At 38.2% G+C, this 19,503-nt stretch overlaps 1 protein-coding gene across 1 annotated transcript; it reads left to right on the top strand.

Moving 5' to 3' along the window:
* Positions 1 to 5,794: 5,794 nt before the first annotated feature.
* LOC131234847 (diaminopimelate decarboxylase 1, chloroplastic-like) lies at positions 5,795 to 17,645 on the top strand. The gene is made up of 8 exons (XM_058231828.1): positions 5,795 to 6,343; positions 9,951 to 10,125; positions 11,301 to 11,450; positions 13,622 to 13,783; positions 14,285 to 14,470; positions 16,233 to 16,355; positions 16,462 to 16,551; positions 17,339 to 17,645. The coding sequence occupies exons 1-8, from the start codon at positions 5,853 to 5,855 to the stop codon at positions 17,417 to 17,419; spliced, it is 1,458 nt and encodes a 485-aa protein (XP_058087811.1). The 5' UTR covers positions 5,795 to 5,852; the 3' UTR covers positions 17,420 to 17,645.
* The last annotated feature ends 1,858 nt before the right edge of the window (positions 17,646 to 19,503 follow it).

Below are 19,503 nucleotides of genomic sequence, written 5' to 3'. Positions count from 1 at the left end.
GGGAAGAGAGAGAGAGAAGGGGAAGCCCGTTATGCAGGCCACTCCATTCAAAAATTAGAATATGCCACCTATCAAATTTTAGTGATGTGCGACGCGCGCGTCTTCGTTGAATTTTGATGAGTGGGGCCCATTACTAGATGATCTAGTCCATTGGTCTGCTGAGGCCCACTTTATATGGATTAATTACCAAAAATTAATTTGTTTCGGCATTTAGACGTTTTAGATGAATTCTACGGAATGGTTCACAAAAGTTTCAAGGTTGATCGGTAGAAAATTCTAATTTGAACTAGATTTGGTATATGGTCCCGTCAATGTTCGAGAAAACTGATCAACGGTCTTGATTATCTAAATATGGGATCTATTTCTTGGAATTAAAAACACGTGTGTGCTACACATGCGGTTTGATCCAGCACAAATCACAGACGAGAAAATCCTGGTAACAGTAACAGACGCCTCAACCTCGCGCCAAAAACGAACGTCCACATGTGCCTATGAGGCTTTCTTGTATGGGATCGGATACGTTGATAAGCTGGACCCCATGGTTTGCTATCATTTAACCCAAAAAAGGGTCGATCTGTTGGTTTAAATGGCCACGTATGAACAAATAAATGGACGGTTATAAACAACTTTCAAACTCAGTGTGCAATACGTGACTCGCCTAAATGAACGAGCCATCAGGATTTTGGGGATGTAACGCATAAACCAATTGGACCCACCCTATCAATATCAAGTGTGCTGTACACGTGTCAGGTTGACATGTGTTGTGCGTTTGTATTTCGCGCTTGGAAATGAGGCGCCTGGAATTAGCATTCTTTCCCCGAGAAGTGTCCAGCCCAACTGCCCAACATCTCTCTCCGCCAAGTCCGACTGTACTCGCGCCGTTAGGATTGCGGATTTTTCGTTGCCTGAAGACGTGGTATACGTATGCGAGATCTGGATCGCTCATCAGGTGGGCCAACCAGGAAATGCCTTATACAAGATTGAGCCTGGATTATTAAATGGTGGGCCATGTGAATCAAAGTAATCCACAGGAAGAGATTGAAGAGGCGATTCAAAACTGCTTGCCACAATGGTACACGTACGAGAGGTGGACCATTTATTAGGTGCATCCAAACATAGACCGGCCTCGGCCCAAAAATAGGCGGCTGCGCTACTTAACTCGAAAAATGTACGTGGAGGGTCCTACTTTCGCTTGCGGAGTGCCAGGTGAGGGAATGGGTTGGAAGCGGATTCTTGTATTCGGAAGCTGTGTGAGGCCCAAAGAGATTTATTTGTTAAATCCAGTCCATCCATCAGTTTTGCAAGATTACAATAGTATATGATTTTGAAAATCATGCAAATCCAAAACTTATGTGGACCACGCCATACGAAAAAGTAGCAAAAGAAACGTCCACCGTTGAAACATTCCTAGAAACGGCCATGATACAAAACTGTAGGCACAGACATCATCCTGATACAAAACTTCGGTAGCCTCTACAAAGTTTCCAATGGTGGGAGTTCAATTCCCGTTGTTTTCTATGGTACGGCTCACATAAGCTTTGGATCTGCGTGATTTTGAGAATCTTAATCTATGGTTGTCTTTCAAAATGAATGTACGGGGTGGATTTGTCGTAAGAATCTCTGTGGACCCCACAAAATTAGGATGGATGACAGGTTCATCTTTCTTGGAGTGAGAGATTAAACTGGAGAGGCACAAGGAAAGCTAAATATTCAAGGCGAAAGAGAGAAGGCTGCTTAGATCGATTTCAACGGTGGGTGATATATCCTCACCTTTTCGGATCATGCGTCCCACTTGGATGGTTGATAAACCAAAAATGGGAAACCATGTGGCTGAACTTTAACAAGGTAAAGCAGCTGTTAGTGTAGCTTGTGATTCAATCTAAAACAGCTAAAAAGAAATTTTGAAAAATGGTTTTTGAATTTTGATGCCACTTATACCTCTTTGATCAGTGTTCTACTTTATTTCATTTCAACCAGCTGTACGGTACCATTTCCCACCAAAAATTACACTAATTGGATTTAGTAAATGGCTGATTGGTGGACATTAATAGAGGTAATTTCAACAAGCAAATTGCCATTAATCAGATGTTAGGGTAGTTCAACCACTCTTCTTTGGGATGATGACCTTCCAATAGTGGGTCCCACTATTTTTGGACGCTTTAGCTTGAAATGATGTGTGCCAAGTATACAACTTATGAGTGTCTGTGCGTCAAGGTGCGTGCACTCTTTTCAAAGTAGTAATACAAGTATATCAAATCCTCTTCAAAGTAGTAATACAAGTATATCAAATCCTCTTGGGACCTGTTTGGAACCTAAGATTAGGCGATGTGGAATTACATTTGGTCCCGGGTAAATTTCATGTGGTGTTGAGAAACAATGGGAAGCATTGGATTAATCTAGTATTATACCATTCCGTCGCAGAAGAAAATATAATAACATTTCTAGTGAATTGCTGCACGTGGTTTATCTATGTAGGCTATTCATGTGTGCCCTTTACACGTGACAATTGAGTTGTATACATATATATACGTAACTAGTATTCGTAGTGAAATCTTATCTATTAATTACATTTCATGGTTCACCAAACACTGATTTCACTTAATACAATATTCTTTCCTAAAGAGAGAATTAGAATCTAAATATGAGATTGGACAGTCAAAATGCTATGGTATTTCTTTATATAATTATTATACAATAAGGTTTTAGTTCCACCCAATGCTATTCCATAGCATTTAATATGCTCTTAGTACCTACATTGATTCTCAACTACCACTCTCTAGAGTTCTAAAAAAGATCAGCATCATTTTGAATGTATTCTTATTTAGATTTGCCTGATTTTGGAAATCATCAGCCAACTTATGAATAGATAACCTACAACCTATCATAGGTAGCTAACCTAACGGCCCTGTTTTAGAAGCATCCCGCACAACATCAGTTTTGAGGTCTTACATTCAACTAGTTGGACTATATAAGTTACGGTCCAATCAACAAAAAAGCTTCCAACCTGTTAACTACGTGACATCTAAACGTTCCAATAGGTTGGCTCTAAGACAAGGTTCATCTATTGAAAACATCAGCCCTGTCTACTCATTAAGTGGGCTACTCCAAATAAAATAATATATAGCCATTTATAAATAATAAAATACAAGTGTAGCCCACGTGATAGTGGATATGGATGATTTTTGCACAAGGTGATCATCGTGGTAGGGCGTGCCCATTGGATGGGCTGTGTAATTGGTTGGGTGGACCGTAACTCGTGGTCCAATCAGATGAACAATCATTCTAAAACCATAAATGAATGGGTTGTAGCGTACGATTGATTGCAGGTAATCGGTCCTAAAACATAAATGCTTTTTGGCCTCTGGCTCATTGTTAAAATGTCATCAACATTAAGTAATGTGATAGGTAGAGATTGCTTTTGTGGAAAGCGGGTGTGTTTCACTGCATGTGGTGGGATTTTTCATTAGGAGAACAGTGCCGTATGTAGATTTTGAAAATTCTTATATGAGATACCTTGCTATTTGTTGGGTCACCAACAAAGATGTGGATTAGTTGCTTAGGGCTTCAGTAACTATCTCACAATTGAAGTGACGTCACCGAGTTTTTGTGTGGCCTACTATGATGTATGTGTTGCATTTATATCATTTATCTATTTGGTGCGATCATCTTTGGGCATGATCTATTAAAAAAAACAGTAGGTATTGTGACACCTACCTTTTAAACTTTCATAAAGCTCACTATGATGTTTATTTGAGATCAAACATGTTTGTAAGTTCATATAGACATTGATCAAGGGGAGTCACAAATTTCAGCTTCATCCAAAGCTTATGTGGATCCTGAGAAGTTTTTAATGATAGGTGTTCAATCCCCACTATTCTCTATGGTGGGTCCACTCAAGTTTTGGATTTACTTCATTCTTTGTCTCATGTCTTAAAATGATCTATCCAAATGGATGGACGTGTGGATACAACTCATACATCAAAGTGGGCCCTACAAAGCTTGGTGACATCACTTCCACCAATAGCTAATGAGCCATCAGTAGCTAATCCGAGTCCACCTACAAATGAATATTGCTTGCTTGATTTAATTGCACTGGGGGTCATAAAAAATGTACCTTGCAATTACCCTAAAAAAAGGAGGTAAAGATAGATAAACCCTGATCCATAGCTCAAGTGCCAACTGAGTGAAAGAAACCTCTCCTTGCGGGGGTGGCTAACAGTGAAGTGCGAACTGACATTGGGGTGTACTAATAAGCTTTGAAAAAAAAAAAAAACCAAACTTCAATAAATTTCTTTTATAACCTTTTTCTTTATATAAAGCCCTTTACCTTTTTTATATGTAACAAAAAACTCCCTGAACTCACTGTATTTGCAAAATCTACTCACTTTTTTGCATATTTGTGCACTCCCCCTTGTGGTGTTACTCAATCAATGGATGAGGTGTAATGTGCAGATGATGGTACTTTTCTAAAACTTTAAGTGGCCATTTGCTCTCGTTTAGCATGCATTACACCATTCATGATTGTTTAACCATTTTAGATTACCATTTCTGCCCTCTTTAGTTGATATAATGGGAATCATTCACCCAATTTTGATATAAAGTGGCCCACATAGGTGCGGCCTTATTTTTATGCTAGAGGATGTAAATGGTGGTAGCTGAGATCTCATACATGAATTCCACACTCGCATGGAGATAGCAAGTCTCTTCCTTTGAAGTACAATTAAAATAGACTTCTCACTTATGACCCAACCAAAGTTAATTAAAAACTGGTATTGTCTTTTTATACAACATGGCAAAAGGTAGGTGGTTATTTAAAATTACAGTAATTTTCAGGTGGTTTTGTTGTATATAAAAATGAAATGGGATTATTATTATTATTTTTTTTTGTTTTAAACATACAATACTAAACAAGTAATCTTGTACTTCCATCTCTCCCTCTCTAGTAATATTTACTTCCCAAAATGCATTTGGATGTACATATGAATCTAATAATAATCTTTGAAATGTAAGCCCATCAGAATTCTGAGTTACGAATAGGCTTGGCTGAAACAGTTCAAAATCCAGGCTGAGACCAATCCCAAGCTCGGCCTGTTAACAGCCTCAGTAGTTGGATTAACTTCAAGACAATAGTTTTAAGGCCCATTAGTTTAAGTTATGTGTCATCAATGACTCAAATTTAATGTTGTATGAAAAATGATTAATTTTTAATATTAATATCGATAATTAAACTGATTTGGTTTACTGATTCCCATCTAAGGTAAATCCAACTAATAAATGGGTACAATCCCACATAAGCATACCATTCTAGTCCATGTGCTGAGCTCAATCCATCCGCCAATCTTGTAGTTTGTGATCTGGTGGACATTCTCTCCTTTCGTCAGTGGAGCTATTTACTCTGGCAGATTATGACACTTCATACTCGGGCTCCCATAAACCGTACATACTGCATCGATTGACTCTAAAGTAAACCGACTAATTTCTGAAACCAACTGCAAATCAGATTGGTTTAACAAACCTAATATCCAAATCGTTTACACTTGTCTGTTGAAATAGGACCATGAATATTTCCCAGTTTAACTGTCCAAATCATTTGCAACAATCTCATAGTCAGAAAGATCATATGATGGTAAGTTTTGCGTCATGAAACATCTGAAATAGGGTCTATAATTTGGACGGTTCAGCTTAAATTACTTCATCCCAAGTATCCAATTTCTAAGTGCCTGCGTATCATCCGCCATACACTGCCAGAGTATCAAAGTTTTTCTCTTTCGCCAAAACTAAAAACCCTAAAACGCCGTCAAATTTTCATGAGAAACTGCCCCTTTCCACTGAGAGAGTGAGAGAGTAAAGCAATGGCCACTGCAGCCCATCTTCTCTCTTATTCATCCACCTCTGCTTTCTCAAAACCCCAAAATGCCCCTCGAAACCTAATCATTTCCAAACCCATCCTCCTTTTCAAATCCTCTCCCAAGCGCCTTAAGCTAAGGGCAATTCTGTCATCCACCCCTCAAACGGTATCCACCGACCCATCTCCCGCCAAATTCCACCACTGTTTCAGAAAATCCGAAGACGGTTTTCTCTACTGCGAGGATGCAAAAGTTCAAGAAGTTCTGGAATCCGTCGAAAAAAGACCATTTTACGTCTACAGCAAGCCCCAAATTACGAGGAACTTCAAAGCATACAAAGAGGCGTTGGAAGGGCTGAGATCGATCATTGGGTATGCGATCAAGGCCAACAACAATCTGAAAATTCTCGAGCATTTGAGGGAATTGGGCTGCGGAGCGGTGCTCGTGAGTGGTAACGAGCTGAGGCTGGCGCTTCAAGCTGGATTCGACCCGAAGAAGTATTGAAAATCCTAACTCTAGCGTTCCTGGTGTAAAGATTTTTTATTATTTTTTGGGTTGTGGGGAATGATCCTATATACAACTAGTTTGCACTGTCTAATGGCGCAAATGAGTTGCATTGGACGTATCCTGTTGAAATGAGTTGCATTTCACTGTTCCGGGGTCGTTTGGATGCCTGTAAATTTGGCTAACTGTAAATGATTTACAGGTAAATGGTATACAGTGTGTGTTTGGATGCTGAAAAATGCCTGTATATTTACAGTTTTCAGCCCCATTTGATTTACAGGCAACAAGCTGTGATTTCATTTGCAGGCTCTCCATTTACAGCCTAACGGCTATATTTTCAAAGATTGGCTCTCCATTTACAGGACTTAAACAGTTTACAGGCTATCTAAACACAAACAATCATTTACCTTTAAATCATCTACAGCTTACTGCCAAACAGGACAGGCTGTAAATGAATGATTTACAGGTGTAAATCATTTACCACTTAAAACATTTACAGGCATCTGAACGACCACTTATCCAAACAGTGGCTGATGCAATCTCCCCACATCCCACACGCGCATGATCCACACGTGTGCACAAGAGAAGGCCCACTTTACTTTTTAGCTTGTTCCTAATTTCCTTTTGTTAATATTTACATTTAGGAAAATATCCCTATGTTAGGAAGTATCCTTAGTGTTTCTTGTTCAAGGGTTTTCTTATTTTAGAGACCTTGGTTAGCAAGGAAACTTATTTTTAGATTCCTTAGATTATTAGAGGAGGGAACCTAGGAAACCTTGTACACAATCATTATAAATAAGGCATAGGACCTATGGAATAAAAAACAGTTGAATGCTGTTTTATTTAAGCAAGTTCTCTTGTGTTAACTGATTGCTATGTGGGACAAACATGCATCAGATCCACCTTGTCTATCAGGTGCATGGTCACATTTTCACCTTGGAACCTAAAATTTGTCAAATTTAGGGGTCATTTGGATGCCTAGAAGCTGTGTTAATTGTAAAGGGTTTACAGGATTGTTTGGATGCTTGTAAGCTGTTTTAATTGTAAAGGGTTTACCTGGTCGTTTGGATGCCAGTAACTTTTTAAGATGTAAAACACTTACACCTTTTTTAAATGGAGAGAAGAAAACGGAGAAGAAGGCTCTCCTCTCCTATTCGAACTATGCTAAGCCCACATGCATGTGTAGTGAAGCTCATGCACATGCCACACATCTGCCAGTGTGGCATGATGGGTCCAAGATCCAATCCATCTGTTGGAATGACACCACTAATATTGATGCCCTAGTGCAAGAGTCAGGTTGATCCATTCGAATGCCTGAAGTTCTCTAATCCATCCACCTGTTTGGAATATTGGGGCCTACATGTTGAGTGGACCCTTTTTAATTTTGGGAAAACATTTACAAGGTAGTAACTAGTAACAAGCTGATATATGGATTGTATCTCGCATCTATGTGCCATGCTGACACCTGTGGAGTGTACATGAGCTTCATTGCACATGTGTGCGTGCTTCGCAAAGCTCCTCCTTTTGATACTTGGGTAGAGACTAGAGTGCAATGGTTAATACATGTGCACTTCGATTTGGGGCCCATCTTGATGTGCATAGAAGATTCAATCCATTCATTATGTGAGTCAAGTCGGGCTAATTGATTGATTAGGTTGGCCACATGACAAGGAATAGTTGGGCTGAGACACCCACCTTTAAAAGAGGAGTTATGTTTTGTACACGTAACCTTTGAACAATCCCAAGGCTAGATTGGTTGAACAATCCTAACCTTTGATTCGTGGATGCTCGTTTATGGAAATAGGATCCTTGAATATTTTTCATTTGGAACCATCCAATAAATGTCCACCAATCCGATTGCCAAATAATGAATTAAATCTTTGTAAATTGTGGCCCAATTGATTACTGAATGAGCCCAATTTCTTATCAAGGGCATCTACATGGTGGGACACATTTACAGACACTTGTTTGTGGAAATAGGACCGTTGTTTTCGGTCATGATACATTTAGCCTGGGAACGATAATTAGACCAGTTTAATTTGACTTCTTAATTTCTGAGTGCCTGCATGTCATCCATCACACATTGCCAGGGTATCATTTGAATCTATGGGTCTACTTTATGGCCCACCTGATGATTGGTTTAGCCTAAGGATCAGCTCAAAGATTCATCTAGATGGGCTCAACCCAATGACATATTATATGTGAAGCCCTTTTAATGTAGGGGCATTTTCACACTGGGCTCGAGTGGGGTCGCCTGTTGGATGCAAGGGCACACTCGGGGTGGGTGACCCATGCGATTTGGGGCTCATGGGAGAGGTCTCGTGTTCGAGACTCCTAACCAGGAGTGATTAATGTGTATTTCACACCGGGCTCGAGTGGGGTAGCCTGTGGGATGCGGGGACACACTTGGGGTGGGCGGCCCATATGATTTGGGGCCCATGAAGGGGGTTCGGCCGAGGTCCTAACTCATGAGATGTGGGGCCTGGGCTATGAGATAAAAGAATTAATTCGCTATACTCTAACAGTTCGAACTTTTAGAGCAAGTGGTTAATTGTCCTGCATCACCTTTTATATAATTTGAAGATTTTTTAGCGATTTACCGCTCCAAGCTTTATTTGGTGTGATTATACACTTTCTTACCTATAAACACTGTACAGGTTACCCAATCACAAAAAAACTGTTTACCTAGCTGTAAGTACTTTACAACTTATAGCTAAATAAACAACATGTAAACAAGTTACACCAGAAACTCATGTTCAAGTATAAGTTATTTATGACTTAAAAATGTTATAGGTATCCAAATGACTCCTTAGGTGGGCCACAACACTTTTGGTGGACACAATCATACCATCTTGATGGGTGTGGATTGTTGGTTTACTGTGATTTTTGGGTATGGTCTGTCTACTAGACAGTGCTGATTACCCTACACATGTCATATATGCAGTAGTTATGCTGGAGATGGGCAAGGGTCCATTTCCAAAGAGGATCATGTGTGTCCCGATGAAGAAAAGACAGAAACAGATAGCCCACCAGACCGCATGAGATTGTAGTCTTTGGGACCTTCCACCCTGTTTGTTATCAGGGCCATTCATGGTGGCCCCTAACTTTGGCCTCCAAACAGATGGCTTAGGGGCCATTTAACTAGATGCGGTGTATATTCCAGTTGGCTCAATTTTTGTGTAGTGGGACATTTGCAATGGGGCCCACTAGATGAAAGGTTCTGATAACTGAGGGTGGGTTCCAGGCATGGCGTAGGGCTCCACGGGCTGATAGGCTACAAAACCTGTCATAAAAAGGCATACTTCGGGTCAGTTGCATGAGCAGCTAAGTGATCTGGCTGATAAAATGTGGTCGACAGATCACCATCTCGCTGCTTCTTAATAGAATTTCTGTTTATCGTTAAGAAAAAACAAAGAAAAGAAAAGAAAGTGGTCAAATGATGCGATAGTATACTTCATTCAGTTACATGGAATATTGATGCCTTTAACTGATAGTTTGGGTGGAGTAATTACAGCACTTACCCATAGGCCTTTTGGTCCTTTTCACTTCATATGATCATTACATGGTTTTTATTTCTTACAAAAATATTTTAAAGATCAGGTGCATATTTAATGGAAATGGAAAGCTCTTGGAGGACCTTGTTTTGGCTGCCGAGGAAGGAGTTTTTGTGAATGTTGACAGTGAGTTCGATTTAGAGAATATAATAACTGCCGCGAGAGTTGTAGGGAAAAAGGTTCCGGTTTTACTTCGGATTAATCCTGATGTAGATCCTCAGGTACGCAATACCTTTAGATTTATGGTGGAAAATAAGTGTTTTTATCTATTTCCCTTACGCTGTTATGCATGTATGTATGTTGTGAGCAATGATCCAGTTAATAGATCTCCTCTCCATCTTACATTGCAAATTCTTCTGTGGGGCCCAGGTCGATCCACCACCCACCTACTATCATGGTGGCCATTGAATTAAAAGGGGCCATGTTGGATTGCAAATGGTCCCAAAATCGCCTTAATGGATGAACATTGCTCTGTATGTGGTTGATGATAGAATAACACAGAAAGAGAAAGTTAGAAACTCGAAAAGGCTAAGCTCTTTTCTTTAAAATAAACAGAAAAGAAAAGAAGTTCAAGTTAGTACGTGAAAGAAATAGTTTAAGTGCTTCATACTCGAAAATTGGACTTCAAATTCGAAATTTAAAAAACCTCGATTAACCGAGCTGATTTGACCTAAACCAGTGCTACCTAAATCACCAACCCCCACCCCCCTACGGCTCCCGATTAAGTTGTAATTTAAGTTTTTCTTTAGAATGGGACAAAATGTTGGGCAGTTAAGGAATAACATATTCATCGGATGAATGTAGCTGAAATGAGGATGTTGAGATGGATCAGTGGCAAGATGAGGAAGAATAGTATTAGAAATGAATGCGATCAGCAGAACTTAGGAGTAGCACTGGGTAACAAGATGAGGGGAAGCAGACTTAGATGGTTTGGTCATGTGCAATGGAGACCAAGAAGTGTGCCGGTTAGGAGTTGTTACAAATTGAAGACTCTAAAAGGGCAAGGGAAAGGCCCAAAAGGACAAGGATTGTGGTAGTAAGAAAAGTTTTGATGACCTATGGTCTAACTGAAGGTATAGCCCTTGATAGAGTGGAATGGCATAACAGGATTCATGTAGCCGGCCTTAATTAACTGGGATGAGGCTTGGATGATGATGATGATGTTTACTTTCTTATTGTTGATTAATTTCTATATAACTATATTTGTCTGCAATCAACCTTTGATCCACATTCCATCTTTGGTTACATTGATACCCCAATATGTTCTCAGGTTTATTCAGACCAATGTTTAAACACTCAAACAAGGCTGAATCCTTGTGTTCAACTAAGCTGTCCTCCAATATCATTTATTCTAATGTGTGATGTTTGTATTTTTTTTTTTTTGTAATTTCACTAGGTCCATCCTTATGTTGCCACTGGTAACAAGAACTCCAAATTTGGTATCAGAAATGAGAAGCTGCAATGGTTTCTAGATGTGGTGAAGTCGCATCCAAATGAGCTGAAGCTTGTGGGTGCTCATTGCCATCTTGGATCTACCATTACCAAGGTGACTCATTACAAACCTGACTTGACAAAAATTGCTTGTTATTGGCTTCAATATTTAATCCATCCTATCTATAATGAAAATATTTGGTAGCCCATTTAGAGTCATGTAACCCATGAGAATAGTGTTTCAAAGGGAGCATCTTTGTTAATTTTCTCAAAAAAATACATGCTTCCTCATCCAACTCTTGCATTTCCACATGTGCACATGCACACACACATGCACGCATAGAAGAACACATGCCTCACAGGACACGTGCCTACATGGCACAAATGTGCTGGATCCAGGCCATTTATCATTTGGGACTAGTGCTGTCAAAGTCCTTAGATCTACAATTTGAGTCGAATCTTAAGCAAAACAATTTGAATCCCTCCTTGAATTCCTTTTTATATGAATCCTACAATTCTATGATTTGAATCCTATGACCCATGATTCAAATCCCTATTTAAGATTCAAATCATACTTGTTCTCTTCAATTTTAAGCTTAACTTGGCTTTCATTTTATGCTTTTAAATTGGTGGGGACTTTAAGAATCATTTAGAAAAAACCTTTCATAAAGAAAAAAAGAAAAAGAAAAGATTCATTTAGAAAAAGGTAAATTATTTTATTTGTTTTTATTTTTTATTTTTTTATTTTTTATAAGAGATTAAATGATATATATTCTCTTCAACATTAAATCATAGAGCTTTTTATTTTATTTTATTTTATTTTTATAAAAAAATTATTATTTAATTTCTTACTTAACTAGTTGAAACGCCACATTGATGTATGACTTATCTGGAATGTTTTTGTGGATGGTTACGATCACGTTGACTTATATGTATTGTGGAATGATGGTTAGAATCAAAATATTTTTTCATGAGTCTACAAAATTTCTGTGTTTTCTGTTTTGGCTTTGCCTAATAAATTGATTCATCTTTCCAAAAAAAAGAAAAAAAAGAGGAAAGATAAGAATCCTTCTAACACTATCATGACATGGTATTACTTGGTGCATATTGATGGCAAAAGGATGTTGATGAGTTTATAACTTATTTATTTAATTATTTATTTATAATTTTCATATATTTTTTTAAAGTTTTAAAGAAAATTATAAAAAAATCTTACGATTTACAATACAATCTGCAATTCGATACGATTCAACTCCTATTGTGATTTGTGATACAATAACAATTTTGACAACATAGGTTGGGACCAACGCTGAACACACCCTGGCCCAGAAATCAGACCAGTTAATGTGAGTTTGATTTGCATTTACATCTGGTATTGATCACATGCACAGCATGTGCCATGGCACCAGTATATTTACATTTGTGTGCTGGTTTGCATGTGCTTATTGCTTTTCATTTGATGCGTTGTTTAAACTAGAAATGAGTTTTTGTTTCCTTTGAAATTGTTGTGCTGGTGATGTTTCTTTGCTGCCACATCTATTGCCATCATTATCAGGATATAAACCTGAAATTTGTTTTCCTGGATAACTAAAGTGTACCAAGAAGGCTGAGAAAATTTTTGCTATATTGTAAAAAAAAGATGATTATATTTGCATTATGGTCCTGATAGTTGCTGTATGCAACTGTTGCGGAGGTAGTGGCATGCTCTAATCATACTACAGCTCATCAGTTACTTTAAGTGACTTCCTGTATTAGGTATGCTATCTTCTGAATACATTTCTTCTCGTCATGTTAAATGCCATTGATTAATAACCCCTGTTGGAGTTTCCTCTCTCATTGCTGGTCCCAAGCCCAGTTGATTCACAAGCCCCTAAATCCCATCACAAGACGCAACCATATAAACCCGTTTGTAAATCGGTGATAACTTGTCCAATTCATGTTAGAATTGCATGTTATTGAGGTCATTTGAAAGCTAACTTAATAGGCTCTCAAACAGGGCCAATTTCATGTCGTTCGGACACCATTTAGCACCTGAAAAGTGGACCAAAAATAAGCAATGAAAATGCGGAGTTATTAACTAAAATTTATTTAAATGGGCTATTTCAGTGCCCAGTAATTGTTTCTGCGGACAACATGCATCCACTTGTTGAATAAATTGTGGATCCCATTTCATTGATTGCACATGTCATGGGACTTAACTCCTTGACTGTATCGAATATTTACATTTGTTTCCTCTGTCCGGTGGTTTTTTATTTGATTCCATCTCAACTTTTCTCCTTTTTTCAGGTAGACATATTCAAGGATGCTGCAGTTTTGATGGTGAATTACATAGACCAAATTCGAGCCCAAGGCTTCGAAGTTGAGTACTTAAACATTGGCGGCGGTCTGGGGATAGATTACCATCACACCGGTGCTGTCCTTCCAACACCCATGGATCTCATCAACACGGTAAGCTTGAAATTTTTCTGTTGCCTGCACATGTGAGTTCATCCATGCATGATCAAAATATTTGCTTCTTGCACAGACGTAGTCTCGTAGATGCATATGTATGCCATGCACATGCGTATATTCTGGCATGATGTAGTCGCATACATGTGTTTGTTATTCAATAAATACATAGTCAAGAACTGTACCCACACAACACATGATCATGTGTTCTCTGCACTGTTTCAATGTATTCATGTCCCAGTTCCGATACCCAAATACCTGATATTTACTATGCAACCCAGCTTTTTGTGTTTCACTCCTATATTACTAACTTGCAACTTTATATCGCTCATAAAGATTTTTTTTTTTTTTGCAACTTTATATATGTAATCTATGTTTACAAGTTTGTCGTTTATTGGGAAAAATGTGATCTGTTTTATTCTGTTAGATAATTGAATGCGACTTCTCTTAGCTATGTTACAGAGATTTTCTGAAGTTCAGTATGTCGGTGCATTTTTGTAGGTACGTGAGCTGGTTGTTTCTCGAGATCTTACTCTCATCATTGAGCCTGGAAGATCTCTCATAGCCAACACTAGCTGTCTAGTCAATCGGGTCACTGGAGTGAAAACAAATGGCACGAAAAATTTTATCGTAGTTGATGGCAGCATGGCAGAACTTATTCGGCCTAGTCTTTACGGGGCTTATCAAGTAAGTTATTGTAGTAATTAGATAGATTGTTCTGCAATATGGTGTTACATTTGTTGGGAGGTAGGCTCATTTATAATAAATGATCTCATCTCTTTTTTGTTACTGCACAACAACAGCAAGATTACCCTATTTGCAAAAAAGAATTTATACGTCATCCTTGTCTGCTTTATGGAAAGCATGTCGAGAGAAGGCATGAACATTTTTGGTGGTTTCTGTACACTCTACTTGCCTAGGGTCTGAAATGCGGCACTCAGTTTAGTGCAAGGCAGTATTTTAAATATCAACGATATCAGCCGATATATCCCACGATATATTTTGTATCCCATGAAATATCCCACCTATTCGATCCAGTGGGCATTTTCAATTTTTGATCAATGTTTTTGTTGTAAGTCACCTTAAACCAAAGTCAAATGGTTACAAATCTATGATTCTTCATGTTTTCCATGAAAATTTATGGATTTGGAACTTTGATTTCGAGATTTTGGGGAGATGGGTCAAGTTGTGGACAATCGAGAAAAATAAAAAATTCTCAATTTCTCACAAATCAGTCGCAATCTTTGTATCCAAACACAAAAATTAAACATGTATGTTAACCTGATCTAGTGATTCTTCTTTTGCTTTTGAATGCATTGCTTGTGTTTCCATACATGTCTTCTTACGTTTATAAATTATATGAATAGACTTTGAATATATTTGCATCGGTTTAGTTGGAAAGCACATTTATTAGGACCCCATACAAAGGAAACTCCTATTATGTGCATTTTTATTTTTTATTTTTTGTAATGTTTTGATTTCTAAGTGTGTATTGATGTTTTTTTCAACAATCCCTGAAGCTTCATTGAAAAATTTGACCAATTTCCCAATGTTCCCATGTTTCCCAACAATAGTGATATATTATGCGATACAACCAATATATCCCATACGATAACTGATATTTATCTGTATCGCAAGGGTGCGATACATTATGCGATAACAGTATTTAAAACATTGGTGCAAGGTATAAACAGATAATTCCAATATTCCTTGAACTGATACTTGATTACAGGAAGTGGCTCTGTGATATTGGTGTGGTGGTTTTCCTTCTTTCATAGTAATGGTGATAATTCATGACCATAAAAGAGACTGGGCATGGTCTTCTGTTTTTGAATGTTCATATGACCCATTATAAAGTTTAGTTTTTGCAAGTATTTCAAAGTGGGATGATGATGATGATTTCAAACGTATCTCACAAAATACCCATTTTCTATGGATTTACACTCTTAGTCCTGTTTAGTAGATGCCCAAAAATGTGTTCATCTCATTTTAGTTAACAATTATTATGTATTAGAGTTCTTGATATCTAATACATAATTACTGTTACCATGAACTAATTTGTTTCAGAGAACAAGATCTCTAATATATAAGTATTGTTAACTAAAATGAGATGAACTCATTTTTAAGCATCTACCAAACTGGGCCTTAGTCGTCTAATGAAGTAAGGTTCTCCTTCGTCTCTCCTTGAAAACCATGAAGACTAATGCTGTTCATGGATCTGTTTCTCTAAGTAACTATATATGCCCATCTTGTCACATGAAGCAGCAGGCATTTTGGCTTTCTGATTGACATTTTATAATTTTACATCAATCCAGCATTACAATCTTGTAATATGTCCTATCTTTAAGTTTTTTGTATGCGTGGTCATTTCCTGAAGATTGTTAGAGTTGTTCTATCCTGAGCTTCTTCTGGTCTTGATCAATTGCACCTCTCAAACCTTTTTGTACAGCACATAGAGCTTGTTTCTCCCCCAAAACCTGGTGCTGAGGTTTCTACCTTCGATGTGGTGGGCCCAGTCTGTGAGTCAGCGGATTTCTTAGGGAAAGATAGAGAGCTTCCAACTCCTGATCAGGTCACATCTTGGGCATTGATTCACCATGGATATCTCTCTCTCTCCCTCCCTCCCCTTTTTTGCTCGATCATCAGTTTGTTGCTCATCAGAAGTTGTGACTTTTCAGGGAGCTGGCCTCGTTGTTCATGATGCAGGAGCGTATTGCATGAGCATGGCATCAACATACAATCTCAAAATGCGACCTCCTGAGTACTGGGTATGTAATTTTTCTTATCGATGTAGCCACCTCGGTTTCAAATATCATTCGAATGTAATGTAGTGGCAACCTGCTAATGTATTATGTTTAGATATATTTCCCCCATGATATATTTCCCCCATGTAATTTAACCTGTCTGGATTGGTGGAAACAAAAATGTGGATAGGGAAATCCACCTTGGAAACTGAGAACAGGGAAATGTGTCGAAAAGAATCCACAATAACCTGTTTGGTTTGGAGTGTTTTTTCAATGGAAATGTTAAAAGTTTAATGGTCAAACAGCAAGAGCTTTCTCTTGTAACCTTGAAAATCAGATTTAACAGCTTTTTTTGGGAAATACTTTTTACTTGTTTTTTGAGGAAAACCTAGGAAAAGGAAATTGTTTTCCCCCTGTTTTGGCTACTCAAACAGAGGAAACCGTAACATAAAGGGAATTCGAATTGTATTCTAAGGTTTTCCACCAATCCAAACAACCCCTAGATTGTTAATAAGAAGATACAATTAGATTCAGAATGGAAAGATTCAACTAGTTCGACGATGATGATGGCGTTGATGATGACACTCACTTTCGTAGATTTCAGTACTTGTCACTATCTTATGAGCTGTGACTGGATTCCAAAATCAACAATTAGTTTAGATTGCTTCCTTCATTTTCTTTTGTAGGGCTTGTTGAAACCGCTGGACGCTGTTTTATGATTGTGATAAAAAGTTGAAATAAAGATTACTGCTTTCACTTGTGGAATTCCATGTTCAAATTTTTTTAAACCTGGAAGTTGGATATTTTGCAGGTGGAAGAAGATGGTTCTCTGAAGAAAATTAGGCATGCTGAAACATTTGAAGATCATATGAGATTTTTTGAGGGCCTCTGATTACATGCGGCGTCAACCATTTTCGGTAATTGAGGTAAAACTGCTTGAGCTTGCTCTAGTAATTCTGTATTTCCCTTTTTGATAGGTTAGCTGGACTTGAACCTGTGACCTAGAAATGTTGAAATGCACCATCTTCCATTCAGTTACAGGATTAACCCTTCCTGTGATGTCTGTATCGCATGCATGGATGCTGTCGATGAGAAATTTAAGTTAATTTGGTAGCTAATTTCTGTTGGCCTCTTGTTAGAGGATTATTATGACAAGAAAAGATGAACACATATCAAGCAAGATCCCAAACAGATGCGTAAGATAAATGTTTCTTATCTTGGAAAATATCTAATCACTCTGCAATGTAGTTTCATTTTTTATTCGAAGTAACCAATTTAAATGATCAGTTGCTTGGGTGCTCATTCGAAAAAAGAAGTATGATACAAGCTCTGGCCAAATATTTGTGCCACGCCATCTAGATTTCTGGTCTGTGCATGTGGGGCTGATGTTTTGGTGATCCAAGCCTTTGATATGATGTGGATGGCCCATGCACCAAAAATACCAGACTGGAAGATCCTAGCCAAGTATTCAGATTATGAAATCTCCCAAGGGTAAGAGTGCTATTTGGCCTGATCTCAACTCCGATAAAGGGAATTGAATTTCAGAGGGGATGACAAGGGGAGAGGAATCAATATTTGTTCACCATGAAGCTGCTATCTTAGGATGTTAGGGGGCTGGGCTGCCCCTAGGAACCGGCCAAAATCAGGCAGTTCTATAGGTGACAAAAATTGCAATTGAGGGCACTCCAGGAAACAAAAAAAATCAGTCTATGACTCTATGGAGAGTGGCATGATTGATTCTCCTTGAGGATGCAAAAGGAAGTATTGCATGGCCTTGGATGCAGTTGTGGCAGCTTATGGCATCCTGGTAATTTGGAACTCGGTTGTCTAGATTAGAGAGGGTTGGTAAGCATGTATGTTTCTTTGTTTCTATTCTCGAAGAATGCGACTAATGGTTTCAGGTGGGTTTTCTAGGCAGTGTATGCCTTTCCACATTTTGGCTTGAGTTGGATAATGTGAGAAATAGATGGTAGGAACTGGTGCTCGGGGGGCGACTTGAATGTGATCAGGGTCTCCTTTAAGAGGCTTAATGGAAGTCCCATCACTAGAAGCATGAGGGATTTCTTGGATTGGGTTGTTAGGAACTGGTTGGATATTCCCCGGGAGGTGCAGCCAGGAGCATCTGGCCATGTCCAAGTTTTTTTTTTTTTTCATGTTGGCAGATCGGGTGGAGGTGTTCCGTTGGTGGACCAATGTGGTTTACCACATCCAGTATATGATTATTTCCCATCATGCTTGAATTGGAGGATGATTGGGGTCTTATTCCCTTTCAGTTTGAGCTTACGTGGCTTGAGGAAGAGGGATTTTCTCAACAAGCGAAGGTTGGTTGGACTCTTTCTGGTACAACTCTTTCTGGTACATGGCCGTGTGGCTCATAGGCTTTTGCTTAAACTCAACCTCTCAAAGGGAGGATTAGGCAATGGAAGAAAGATCATTGAAGCTTGAGAACTTACAACAGCAAAATGCTAGATATAAAAGAGGAAAATGAGTCTTTTTTACAGGATGACAAGTATTTGCTGTCACAGCCAATTTTGTCAAAATTGTTATCGTATCGCAAATTGTAATAGGGGTTGAATCGTATCGTAAATTGTAAGATTTTTTTTTTTTCAATGATTTTCTTATGCTTTTTTTTAATGATTTTCTTAAAAATATAAATAAATTAGAAAAAAAAAAAGCAGAAAAAACTCAGCAATCATCCTTTTGCCATCAATATGCACCAAGTAATACCATGTCATGATGTTGTTAAAGGATTCTTGTCTTTCCTCTTTCTTCTTCTTCTTCCTCTTCTTCTTCCTTTTTTTTGTCTTTCAAGAAATTTTCTTCAAAAAACATACAAGGATCCTTTAATAATTTATGTTCTTGTTAACTTTCTTGAATGTAGAATCACGTTGTAAAAGCAGCATTTGATTCAGTAAACTGACGAAAAAAGATATTTTGATTTCTTTTTTCCTTTTAAAGAGCAAGATATTTTGATTT

Source organism: Magnolia sinica, chromosome 19 (assembly GCF_029962835.1).
Source record: "Magnolia sinica isolate HGM2019 chromosome 19, MsV1, whole genome shotgun sequence".
NCBI lineage: Eukaryota > Viridiplantae > Streptophyta > Magnoliopsida > Magnoliales > Magnoliaceae > Magnolia > Magnolia sinica.
Note: the sequence above shows the minus strand (reverse complement) of the source record. Positions and strands in the feature narration are given on the sequence as shown.